This window comes from Puntigrus tetrazona, chromosome 13 (assembly GCF_018831695.1).
Source record: "Puntigrus tetrazona isolate hp1 chromosome 13, ASM1883169v1, whole genome shotgun sequence".
Classification (NCBI taxonomy): Eukaryota; Metazoa; Chordata; class Actinopteri; order Cypriniformes; family Cyprinidae; genus Puntigrus; species Puntigrus tetrazona.
The window spans coordinates 4,056,745-4,070,794 of record NC_056711.1 but is presented as its reverse complement, the minus strand read 5'-3'; the positions used below and the strand labels follow the sequence as shown (position 1 = coordinate 4,070,794).

The 14,050-nt window shown below is 36.7% G+C and overlaps 1 protein-coding gene across 1 annotated transcript; it reads left to right on the top strand.

The window, feature by feature from the left end:
• The first annotated feature begins 3,188 nt into the window (after window positions 1–3,188).
• Window positions 3,189–8,323, top strand: haao (3-hydroxyanthranilate 3,4-dioxygenase). Its single transcript, XM_043256321.1, is given in 13 exon segments — window positions 3,189–3,400; window positions 3,488–3,566; window positions 5,507–5,516; window positions 5,519–5,589; window positions 6,228–6,269; window positions 6,271–6,335; window positions 6,572–6,593; window positions 6,595–6,662; window positions 6,828–6,871; window positions 7,131–7,276; window positions 7,659–7,727; window positions 7,827–7,909; window positions 8,074–8,323. Coding segments are annotated over 13 exon segments (864 nt in total). The 5' UTR covers window positions 3,189–3,311; the 3' UTR covers window positions 8,150–8,323.
• The last annotated feature ends 5,727 nt before the right edge of the window (window positions 8,324–14,050 follow it).

The following is a 14,050-nucleotide window of genomic DNA, read 5'->3' as shown; positions in this document are numbered from 1 at the left end:
AGGTCTGAAATTACTCGAGGGTGAGTAAATGATGACAGAATAAAAAATTTGGGTTGAACTATTTTTTTTAACTGTTTTAACTAAGAGCGAATAATCTGCCCATCAGGTCACCCAAACCTAAAAATATGCTAAATTATATGAACTTCTGAGAAAGGTCATCTGGTGTTGCTAAATGTCTTGTAATTACATTGGCCTTTCGAACAAATCATTTGGTCCAGAGCCACATATCTACGCTGATAAAACATCCCCATTTCCCAAGAGAAAGAGATCTTCACCAGACAGTGTCAGTTACTTCAAAATGAATAAAATTAAGATGAAATTGAGATGAAATTCACAGCTCAAAGTGCAACCTTTCCCGAAACACACCTCTTTAATTCTACTTCAAAAATGAAGTCTTTTATATATAAAAGTGAAAGATGCAGCCAGCAAATAATGGGGTAGAGGAGCTGTCAGGGTGATGGTGCATTGCAAATAAGCCGCAGTGATGAAATAACATGACAACAGAAATAACTGGTAGGCTGTGGGTTCATTTCAGTTTAAGCTATTTTTCAGGATGCCTTCCAGTTTTGACTCTTCGATGTCTACTGACGCACGCTCTTTATGTCGCTTCTCCTCTTCCACCAGACACCCTGCATTCCGAAACTGCAGCTATTGTTCTGAGCTCTGAATAAATGCCCCATTTATATGGCATGCATATTTATTTTTGCGTCCTTTATGCTCTCTTCCCATTTTAACATGCTTCTTCCTCAATTTTGCTAATACGAACACATTTTGTGCGTTCCCAGACTCTCTATTTTTGTTTCGCTTCGCTTTGCCATATTTGTACATCCTCAGGTGTCACGGATCTTAATAATTCTGTAAGCGTTTTGGGGCACTGAAATAAAGTTATGCATCTGAATAAATTGAGACGGCCGTTTAGAGATCCCAGGAAGCTATATAGACACCTACTTGTGGTAAAGGAAGTAGTTATACTTTCCATTTACCGGCAATCACAGTGAAAAGGCTGTCAAATCTTTTTGAATATACAACATCTGTTTTAACTACAACCGCAAGATCCATGTGGGATGCCTACACTGAAGTGAAAATGACAGAACCGTGTTTTTGGGAGTGCTTGTATGCAGAGCATATAAATAAATGACTAAATCAAGCTATATAAATCTCCATTTGTTTGTGTTGCTCTTCAACACTTTCACTCTCTGCATACTTATTCAGTACCACCGACAACAGATCTCCAAGGGTCTTCTCTAGATGGTTCCAGGTCATATTGACGGTCTTTATATGGTTCTTGGCACCGTGTGTTTCCTGGTCTGCCTCTTTTGCCCTGCAGGTTCCATGTTAGGGCTTGTCTTGTGATTACGTAAAGCCTGGAACACACCATGCACCACTTTTCCCCCAAATTTCCAACAGATTTTACAGTCTGAACAAGTTGACGCTAGTTGAGGAAAGCCAGAGCTGACAGATTCCAAAAAAAAAAAAAAAAGGTAGTGTATGATGCTTCAGACTTTGATCCTATCCGGTCGGAGAATATCAAAACATATTTCAGACGATTTTAGAACACATTTGTTGCTATTTGTCAAACGTTTCCAACAATTTCAAATCAACAAAGTGCACATTTCATGCTTGACTTTCTTGTGGCCCGAACAACTTTAAAGTCTGGTAGTGTACGATCCTCGGGCGTGCATTGTATGATGCTCAGTTTTCCGTCTGTAAGTGTATGATGCCTAGCGTTTTAAAAATGTTCAGATTTTAGTGTATCTCAGCCTTAAGTTGTGCCCTATCCATCTCCAACGCCCGTTTCTTGATTTCGTCCTCTGCTGACAGTCGGTCTGTTTTCTGCCACAGTCCGCTGCCACTGATGGTTTCTGGTCAATGGATACATAAGATCTCACAGAGGCAGAGTAGTTCTTCTGTAGTTCTCCAGGTTTTTTTGCCTTGACATTGGTTATGAAGATCCTGGCTGACGTACTCTCTGCCTACCACCAGCATTAAATCTTTTATCTAAGATCTGTATTTTGCGTTTCTGCTTTAACTCATTGTCTTCCAGCAAGGCGCATGTTCGGTTTTATGTAAGATGACTAACAAACATTAAGCAATCCTGCAAATGATTAATGATAAATGAGGAATTAAGTATCGGAGTGTATCACTGGGATCATAACACTTCCTATTAGTATCAAGCGCTATAACTTTACCTTCAGTCTGGTAAGTTTTTAAAATGTTAACATTTCAGATATGTAATTTTGTCACTGCGGTCACAATTACAATATTATTGTATTTATATGATTTGCTTGGATTTCACTGAAAATGGACTGAATTGCTGTCAAATTATGACAACATCACGTCTAACAAGGAACAGAAAGACTTAGCGGTTCTGAATAATTAAGTACGTGTTAAAGAATTAATAAGGTCTGTGTGGTACTGGTGTTCATTGTATTGATTTTAATAAAGTTTCTGTTTCTGGTTTACAAATGGTTAATATGTAAGGTTACTAAGGTTTCACTTTCACTTTGTCTCTTCTGGTTTATGAGCCACTGTTTTATTAGATTATGATTCATTAAATTCCACCTTCTTTCTGCAAAAATTTCATAAAGCTATTAATATGTTAATTCATTCACAAAATATAGCTTTTATGTCACAAAATTACATCAAAATCCCCACGCAACCTTTAAAATCTTAGGACCAAAATCAAAATTTTATTATTTAGTAGTGCATACAAAAAAAAGTTTACATGATATATTTGTATCGTGTACTACATATTTATTATGTATATATAAATACACACATATAGTATGAATTTTTATATTTCCTATATAAACATTATATATAACATATTGTTCTAAAATATATACATTCACGTTGTTGCATTTACATATACATGTAGATAATTTATATATAAATATACACAGTTTACACATTATGTAAACAACTAGCTTTATTATGAAAGCGATTAATCACGATTAATTGTTCGACAGCACTATTATTTAGTTTATTTCAGCGTTACAGTGTATTCAACTTAAGATGGTCATTTACATGCAAATGCAGAACTTATTCCAAACAAAACCCTGTAAATCAATGCTCTCTATATTAAAAAGCGAGTTTATGCTGCGGTGTCAGCACTGATAGGTTACTGCTGCGTAAACATGGATTTTAACCTCGCGGTCACACACGTATGTATGAGCACCGCCCCCATTATTCAATAACTCTGAGGTAGTTTGTCACGGATTCCCTGATGGAATAAACCACAGCTGAAAAAAGTTGTTGCCTACCCAGACAGATTATTGCAAGCATCTTGCTGCATTCTGAAATTAGAGAAAATGACCAACCAGTCTCTTCATGTCAACATTGACAAGTGGATTGCTGAAAATGAGAGTTCGTTTCTACCACCTGTATGCAACAAATTAATGTGAGTTAAATCTTTCATAGGCGAGCAATGACTTATGTATATTCATATATATATATAAAAAAATAAGCCTTGTCTATTGTGTTTTAGGTTCTTTTATCAGCTGAATATTATGTATGTTGGTGGTCCAAATGTAAGGAAGGATTATCACATTGAGGAAGGAGAAGAGGTGAGGTGCTATTCATGCAACAAGTGAGATAATATTACAAATTAACATGATGTGTTCATTTAAGAACAGCCAACTTGCTTTTTATTTTGATTAACTGCACTGTATTCTGGGAATCAGACCTGAGAAGGCTAACAGGTGATAAGAACAGAGTTAGCCACGATCCTCAAAGGTTAGTGCTTTAGGGGGATTAGATTGTCCAGGAAAAGAAGAGGAAAAGAGCACATAACTAATAATTAAAGATGTTGATATTTGCAGTGTGGTTTTCTGCTCTCATCTCGTGAATTATTCTTTAGGATTTGCTCCACAAACCGAAAAGCTTCCATTGCAGCGGTTTTCCAAATACACTTTGCATTTTTAATGGGGACAAAGTCTTTGTGATGATGCAATTCCCTGTCCTTTCTCTGAGAGAGGTTGAGTAAAACACAATTTTATAGTGTTTGGCTGAAAAACTACGTTTTTTTAGCTGCATGCTAAGTTTTGGAATACCTTTACAACAGTAAAAACAAGCGGTAGACTTTGACGCTCATTTGCCAAGAACAGCAAGCGTGGCAACTGGAGAGATAATGCCACCAATAAAAGTCAGATACATAACAACCCACACAATATCAACATTAAGACGCTGATTATGATATCACTATGTGTAATATTATGGTAATTAAAGGTGTCAGTCATTTTGCTAACTTTTAGACTTCATTTCTCCAAAGCCCCTCCCTCTTATGACATGTCAGCCAATCCAATGTCAAAATGATTTTAAAACTGAATGCGTTTCTGATTGGCTTTAATTTAAGAAAATAAATAAAGATAATAGTAACTTATTTCTTTGAAGTGCCACTATTATGGATTCATGACAATGAGCTTTCATGCAGTGTTTTAACGCAGCTCTATGTGAATGAAAACACCCTGCAAAGTTTCATACATGTATAATTGAAAGAAAGAGTTGACTCTGAATCATTTTAAAAGGAGTCCAGAGCCATTTCACATTGACATCGATATGAAACATTAGCATATTGCCCACCTGGGAAAATTTGAAACTTGAACAATGTAAATTCATTCTTTGCCACTAGGTGCCTTTTTTTCGAGCGTTAAAAGTTCATAAGCAGTAAATGTCAACCTGTTGTTTGGGACTCCCGAAAATAAAACATTTTTAACTACTGCTTTTTCTTTTTTCTCTCCACTATTGTCCCTTTCATCTCTGCTCTGTACTTCTGTGAGCAATTTTAAATTGCATCATTTCTCAAGTCTCCTGGGATAAGTTGCATTTCTTATTTGTAAGTCACTTTACTGAATAAATTTAAATACGTAAATGAAACCTATTTCAGTGGCTGAAAAACAGAGTATGCACCAGGGCATTAAAACACTTCATACAGCGCCTTTACAGTGGCAAATTTCCAAGTCGTACAACAGCAGAAAATGAATAGAACTGACTCTTGCTGAGCATCTCACAATATCACACCTTCAAAAATGACCTAGATTAGTTTAGTGAGCCAGTCAGGACTCTGTTCATTGGTTAATGTTTTAATCTTGGTCACTAGAGGTCAGTGCAAGCCATTCGAGAAGGCTATGTTTGCTCTAGATATTCCATGCGTGAGGAAAGTCTACTTTCGAGGCACGATATCTTACATAAGTCTTCTGTTGAGTGTAATTTAGGCTACGTGAAGGTTTAACAGTAAAACTGTTAAATCAGATACAGTTCACAGGGCGGAATGATATAGATTTTCTCTGAAGAAAAGCATGAAGCGTGAAGTTTTATTGCGAGGCTATAAATGAAATCACACTTGCAGAAAAAGAGTTTCTGACACTGCATTTGTAATACAGGTCACAGTTACGAGGCTGATGGTTTTAAACAAAGGCAAACAAGGAAAGCTATAAGCGTTGTCTAGTTCACAGAACACTAATATTCCTCTGACTGACTTCCTGTTTTATTTGCCTTTGTGTCGTAGCTCTTTTACCAGGTCAGGGTGACATGGTTTTAAAAGTGATAGAGAACGGCAAGCATAAAGACATACACATTCGTGAAGGAGAGGTGAGAATCATCTGGATTTGTCTGAAAAGGCTGTTTTCTGTCAAACCACAATGATGTTTTGGTAACACTTTATTAGCTACTTAGTAGTAGCCATTGTACTTGAAATATTAACTCATTAACAGCTTGTTATTATATAGCAGGCAGCTGCTGTTACACATATGTACAATTACACTTAAGTACAATCTCGGTACACCTTTATTTTAAGTAGCTTATGCCTGTGTGATATTCTATAATTTCAATGTAATTATAAAGGTATTACATGTACTAATGGGATCGATCAAACTAAGGTGCAGCTAGATAAGGTTTACAGTATAGATACACATCAAGTACAATTCTGATACACTTTATTTTAAGTAGCTTATGTCTGTGTACTCGATTTTATAATTATGTTGTATAAAGCCTGAAACACATATGTGACAATCTTTTGGTTACACAAGCAGCTGTGTAACAGACTCGCTCTGTAACATATTTGTAACAGTAGCTGACTATTACATCTACATAATTACAAATTGTTTCATAACTTAGTTGCATTGTAAGTACATTTTGTTTTATGGAAGTGCAACAGCTTCTACTAAGTACTAGGTAATTATCTTTAAATAAAGAGTTACTAACGTTTTATATGTTGCTGCTATTCTCAGATGTTCCTTCTTCCTGCACGGATTCCCCATTCTCCTCAGAGATCGCATAAACACAGTAGGATTGGTGGTGGAGAGAAGGAGGCTTCGCTCAGAGACAGATGGCCTCAGGTACCATGGGATACTTCTCCTAGACACATCCATCCTACATTTTGTCTGCCTTTGAGCTAACCATACTCTCAAGTCAACCCCAACACACACTGGGATCAATTATTTGTCACCTTAAGATCACACTTGCCTGTTGATGTTACTGTACATTTACCTGAACCGCAATGCTGTAATGCTACTATTGTGGAATAAAACATAAAATATGGGTGACAAAGGATGTGTCATTTCTCTTCTGCTAGGTATTTTGTGGATAATAATAATGGATGTCTTGTTTGAACGTTGGTTCTATTGTGAGAACCTGGGAACCCAACTTGTTCCCGTCATCAAAGAGTAAGTATTATTTGCTTCTGTTAAGGTTGATTCTTTAATGTTTAATCAAAAATACAGTTATACAAAAATACATATACAGTATTTTACCTGAGGTATCTTAGTCTTCCCAATTTTGTGTGCGTATGCATGTACATAAAAATAATGAGCTACATTTGTATATGTCAGGTTTATGGATTCCAAACAGAATAAAACAGGAAAGCCTGATCCAGGTAAATGCAATTGTTCACTTTACTGTTGCATGATGAAACAAGGTGAAATACCCTTATATTTAAATGCCATTACTGTATAGGCCTGTAGTTCTGGGGTCGTAATACCAGGGTTTTGATATAAATGATTTGTTCTTCTCTATATCTGAAGGTTTTGTGTAATAACAAGTTTGCTCTAATTGAACACTTGTAATGCTTACTTGTACATAGTTCTTATATATTTAATCACTCTGTTCATTCAGTAACTGTTTAATCTTTGCAGCTGAACCCATCAAGCCAACCCCATACCCACTCAACGCAATGAAGGTGATGGAACCGTTCTGCTTCAGAGAGTGGGTGGAAAAGCAGAAGCCCGCCCTGACCAGGGGTCAGCCGGTGGATATGTTCGGAGCACAGTTTGAGACTGAGGTGAGGAGAAGAAGCTTAGTTAACCAATCCGTCCTACTTCCTGCAGGAGTCAGTCAGATGAGATTCAGGTCATTAATCAGAGGTCTGACTGTGAGCAGTTTCTCATCAGCAAAGTATTGACGTATGCATAAGGTGGAGGAACACCGAGCCTGTCTGTCAAATGGAGTCAACCATTACAAGAACAGGAAACCGAACTTCTGCAGCTTGGACCTCATTCCTTTCTAACTGTGTCCTGTGAAATTTTGTTTAACTCATGAAAGAGTAGCAAGACAGTGAGCTACTGATTTACAGTTGTGCCGAGTATTGAGAAATGGGACTTTGTAGATGATGGATGAAGCTTAGGCAATAATGCATTTGCTGACTTAGACCTTCTGCCTAATAGACGTTTCTCTTTGGTGCCGGGACATCCGGAACATCTAGGAGAAAAACTGATGGCTGGATCTGGCAACTGGTAACACATTCTTCATAATCGTTTTTTATATTCCTTCTGACCTTCAGGTTTACTCTTAAACTTTGCTTTTTTACCACTTTTTACTGAATTTTCTTTTAGGAGGGGTCCTCCAGCATCTTCATGAATGGCAAGGAGTACAACCTGTCCATAGGAGATTGTCTTCTTATATTTGGAGAGACAGAGTGAGTGTGCTATTCATACAAGCATGTTGTGCTAATAGTCTAATAACTGCTAAGTGACTGAACGTTTTGTGATGAATAAGAAATCTCAGTGACAGAAAACTGAGCAAGTATTTATATTACTGTGTGCGAATGACAACACTGTGTTTGTGTGTGGGCTTCTTTAGGTATCAGTGGAAACGATCACAAGATTGTGTCGCTTTGTATGTTGCCCAAGACCCAGAAAGGAAAAGACCCTTCTGAGACAATGGTTTTTAATAACGACAATCAACGCCGTTCAAGTGCAGTATCATGTATACAATAATCACAATATTCAAACATTATTACACAACACATAAGTTTCTTGTATTAGGCCTTAAATAATAAAAAGCCTTAGTCGATAAAAAATTTTTTTATTAAAAAGGTATTTAAATACAATTAATATAACGGTCTACATTATAATTTATTGTTTGATTTAATTTAATGCCTTTAAATATGTAATGCATTATATATTTCGTACTTCATCAATCCTAAATTGATTTTATAAAACGGTTTCGACATAACCATCTGGCTACAGTGTTGGTACCAAAAATATAAAATAGTATGGTGCTGTCCAATTTTGGTACCTGACAAAAATGTGCTGCTACTCAGCAGTTTTATAAAGCAGAAAAGCTAAGGTAGCGTTAGATAATGTGTGGTTAAAGCTAGCACATTTGGCAGCTATCCAACACACTTGGCCGCACTGTGATAGAAATGGTGGTAAACATGTGAGATGCGGTTCACTGCCCTCGATTCATTGAAAAGCAGGACCGTAGAAGTGAAACATGGCATAACAAACAGAGCAAACGGAAAAGGTGAACCTGTAGACCTGACAGTTTTATTCCAGCACTTGTGTAAGGCTGGTAATTTGCTGCCTAAGGTAACACTGGAAAAAGGAAAAAGTGCTGGTTTCATACCAAAGCCAGAATCTCGGTATTGTGCCAACCATTCTTGCCTGCAGTGCCAGGTATTAACATATAAACAGTTTTTCTGTTATCGTTATGTGCAATGTTTTCCTAACATTCAGACCGAGTTTTATCTTCACTTTTGCAGAACAAAGCAACAGTGCCGTTCGCTTTTTTTCTGCAGCCTTGGTTTTGAAAATAAATTTTCCATTCGTTTTTCCCATAGGGATTTTTAAAACATCTGAAGTAGTCAAAGCAGTCAGCTACAAGGTGAATCACATCACAAGAGACACAATCATACGATGAATGCAAAATACATAATTAAATGAAAAATGACAGATAAATATGAAACCATTATGTCAGAACGCCTATTGTGCTTTCTTTAGTTCTCTGTTAGAAAATTATTTCTTTGCAGAATCATGGTTAAAAGTAGTTTTTGCCAGGAATTTTGCAGTTCAACACGAATATTAAAACATGCAAATGAACAAACGAATAAATGAAGACTGACGGCTTCGATAAAAGAACACACCGCTGATTAATAACCTTGTAGCTCACTGTGAGTCTGTCTTTAAAAATTAGATATAAATTCACATTTGCGAGTTGTAATGTCTAACTCTGAAGAACAAAAAAAGGCCAGTAAAAGCTTCATTTAAATTCAATTTAAGATATTTTGGATGAAATCCGAGAGGCTTGTGACTGTCCCATTGACCGCCTAGTAATGAACACTCTCATGGTCCAGAAAAGTATGGAAGACATCATTAGAATATTCCATCTGTAATGTTTCATTCCACCATATCTCAAGCCTATTGGTTTGCATCCAAAATATCCTAAATTGTGTTTTCCGAAGTCAAAGCTTTTACGGGTTTGGAATGACATGGGGGTACAGTAAGTGTTTAATGATCAAATTCACTTTGGAGTGGAGTAACCCTTTATCCCAGCACAAAGGCATATCATTTTGGTATTGTTTGTTAAACAGTAAAGATGTGCAACGAGGTATAGGTTTATTTTGACTGCTTATCTAGTCGTATCTTCAAAGTGTTCCCGATAACGTGTTTTTCAGCTATAAGTGCCGCTAACGCCCATGGAGCGGCATCGAAAGCGTCACCAGCCCTATGAAGTTATACCTGAATTCTGAATAGTCCCAAGGACAGGCCCCGAACAGCCTGAGCAGAAAGCCCCAGCTGAACTCCCACAGATAGATAAAGAGAGTGTAAACAGTCAGTCTGACTGGTAGGGGGCGGTGTTTCTGCTTCAGCCTCGCGCTTAGGCTCTCCATGACGAAAATGGCAGAGCTGTAAATAAGAAGTGCCCATAGGCTTGTGTGGCCTGCGAGTCTGTGGTCACGGGTGTAATACCAATCCCAAGCTGCGGTGAACGCCACCTCACAGAGACACCCGTGCAGGCGTAAATGTACAGTCGGGCGAGAGGTGAGAGGGGTGTGGTTGTGATTTGACCAGAGCCGTCAGTGTCTGCAACAACAGAAGGTTTTGTTAGCACAAGTGTACGTACTTGCCTTTGTTGATTATACTTTATATGATTAACTAGCAAGCAAACGTTTGATGCGATAAAGGCTTGGAGGATGTGCAAAACAATCCAGAAGGCATTACGCGTTCTTCAGTGGAAAGACAAATACTGTTTGTTATTTGGCTTCATTATCTGCATGTTAAAGATATATTAGTGAAGCACGCTTCTGAAATCTCTCACTTGGTCACTTATAAATAGTGTTTATTATTGCCTTTTAAGTCATTGTATCTGTGCTCTGGATACTAAAAGGTAAGTGAAAGAGCCCTGGTTTTGTCTAAGGTGAAAATCTTCGATCCGATTTCCTTTGTGGGAGTCACAGTCAGGTTCACTTTTTCACAATTGCGAATTTATATGAATTGGGGGACTTGAAAATATGTATAATTTAGAAATAAATCAGACATTTTTACAAGTGGGGGTCGTACGAGTTCATATGAGTTAGCCACCTCAAAGTCTGAATGAATTGCATATGTTATAATGTTATAATTGTAGCATGTGTCAATTAATATGCACTTATTGATAATCTTATAGGCCAGTAGGTTAGGCTAGGGAGAATGTAAATTAAACAAATAGATTTAGAATAAATGTTTGTATTGTACTGTGGTTTCTCTCTCTTTCTCTCTCTCTCAATTAAAATAAATCAAAGGATCTAGTATACGACAAATTTAAGTTTTAAGTCAAAAAGTTTACAGTTAATAGTTTTGACAGTTCCATTTTGAAGTCAAAATTAACTCCTTAGTGTTAAACACAAGGCCAAATAAACAGTTCAGAAGACTTTGTCTAATTGGACAGTCGTTAAAATGTCAATCATCACACTGAAATACATTTAACTTAAATGAGTACATTTCCTTACATTCTTTTACTCTCTTCTGGTTAGTTTACTATTTTGCTGTATGATTCTTTAATCGTTTGCTTTTATTATTTTATTTAATTTTCCAAATCATGCAGGGTTACAAAATGTCTAGTTCTGAAGAAAAAAGTTTCACAATTCTGCAATTGCATGTCACCACATTAGAACTGTGAGATAATCTTTTAGTTTATATTAGCTCAGTCCTGATTTCTCAGAATTGTGAGTTTTGTAAAAAAAAAAAAAAAAAAAAAAAAATATTTATCATTTATTTTTTTATTTTTTTTTAATAGTTGTAAACTAATAATAAATCTAAACAATTTACTATTAAAGTAACTAATAATATAGCTTATATTATAACTTAAGCAAATATAACCAGGACCGAGAAAACGTATTAGTAGATAAAAGTATCTTTGAGTGCTCCAAGCATGTATCAAACAAGTACAGAGATTTTTTTATAATCTAATTTCATTTTCAAGAAGCAGAATGAAAAGGGTATTTGTGGATTTTATTGTACAGGATATGGGCAATGAGAAATGCTTAGCTTGACAATGTGCGGTGGCATCTGCCACTATTGCAATATTTTCCTTTCCAAATGCTCTACAAAAGACATTTTGTGACCCATTTAATGCAGAACAACTGGACACACTACATTTATTTACTGACAGACGTCTGCTTTTGGATCTGTTGCTGCTATCATTTTATCGGTAATAAATAAAGAGCAATATTGCTGAGAAAAATAGAAAAATCCTTCCCTTGGAAACCTAAAAAACATGTAGTTTAGCGACATTCTAATGTCAAAATGTGGCATTTAAAGCTAATTTATTTAAAATAGTCAGTTGCTCACTGTTGCCCGTCTAATTGTTTAATAACCAGACAACAAATTGTATTTGCTCCCATTTAATTCAATTTTCTTACAAATTCAAAAAAATCTCCTTGATGCACTTTTGCTATTTATTTACTAAATGTCATCCCCGGACATACTGAATATATGAATCAGCTGCTCACCGTAGTTGAGGTGTAAACACGTGTTAAAAGGAAAACCTTACTGATATAGAGTAAACTTGTAGAGTTGAACCATAGTACAGATATTGCCGAGATAAGATGCCCAAAAATAGGTCACTCTCAGATACAGGCTCGAAATCACACATGAAAGGCAAATAAGGATCTTTCAGCTTTCATTCTGAGTATGACGCATCAGAACATTTCAACCAAGTAGTTTGTGTGTCAGTGTTCCTTCTGACGTTATGTTATAGGTTCACCTCCTCGCTCGCTGGTTTTAGATTTAAGCTGGCTTCCTAGCTGGACTTTTTTGTGACCCCTTGAAAAAGCCCCAAACCTCTTCTGAGATCATAGAAACAGAGATCAAACAAAGCAACGACATTAAGGCCTAACTTAAAGGGGTCATGCTGATGATGGCGGATGGTTTCGATGACGTCTTTCATACTTTCCTGGACCTTGACAGTGTTCATTACTTGGCAATCAAATAAACCTATTCAAACCTGGCATTCAAATAATACTTACAGAAAAATATATGCAATACAATTATAAAATAGAAGTAATAACTTTTTTCTTTTTGATACACAAAAGCATTATGGCCAAAAGATATGACTATTTCTGAACAGTCTAATAGAAGTATATACATTAGGGTTATGCCTTTGGGTCGTTGGATAACTGATGACTAATTTGTTCCTCTTTTGTAAGTCCCTATGGATAAAAGCATCTGCTAAACGCATTAATGTAAATGTAAGTCATGCTGTCAGCACCAAGATAAACGATGTGCCTATCATCTGTTGTATCTGAGAAAAATCTGGCAATTGCTGCCACTAATTGTACAGGAGTCATTGGGTTTTCATACCCTGTTTCCATCATACTGAATGCAGTTTTCTTGTGATACTTGTTGCATTTCTTTTTTACATTTGGTGCAAGCAAAGCCTTAGCCTATCCAATGGTATTTTACTTCCAACTAACGCAGTGATAGTTCCAACCGTAATTAAACGTGTCTGACTTCTTGTTTGGACGCCATGTATTTGAGCCGTGCCCAGTTAAATAGAGATGTTTTCTCCGCCATTAGAAATCATTACAGGAGAAGCGCCATCATCCATTCAGATATCAGCCATGCGTGAATGATTACCTGAAATCACTGAAATCAACTGTTCATTTCAAGCGATAAACCACCTAAAACTCACCATCACTCTTAGGGCCCTGCCTTCTCACCAGTAACGTTCTAGACTCCATCTCCCGTTCGTCCGACTCAACAGCACAGAGCGGCTTCTTGAATCTATACCATTTCCTGTTACTGCCCAAGTTCTCTAGTCCTGAGAGCACAATGGCTAAATATTAAGCCAGCGCTATCAGTGACATCCCCACTTGGGCTGTACAGAAATAAAAGAGTCTAAAGGCGGGGACCTAGGCATACTATGGGATCAAGAGATGCAAACAAATATACTGGTACAAGGCTTTCTGGGGGAGCTGTGATAGGCCCGTTGATCATTCTTCATACTAGCAGAAGTTTTGCATGTTATCACTTGATGTTATTGAAAATGGGTTTTGTGGCTTTAAGCAGATGTAGCTGTTATTAAAACTTTGCAACTTTTGAATACACGGTCAAAATAAAGACTGTGGTCAACTTAAAGCCATCTCAAAAGTCTCCAAGATTTATCTTGACATTTTTGAGAGGATTTCTGGTTGCACTGTTACGTGCATTTCTGATGCAAAATGTACTCAAAATTGTTCCAAAATATCTGTTTGCCTACATTCTAAGGCAATCCCAGAATGCAACAAAGTGAGGACATGTCCATTATAAACATACATATTTATAAAACAAATATACAAATAATAGTAATTATTATT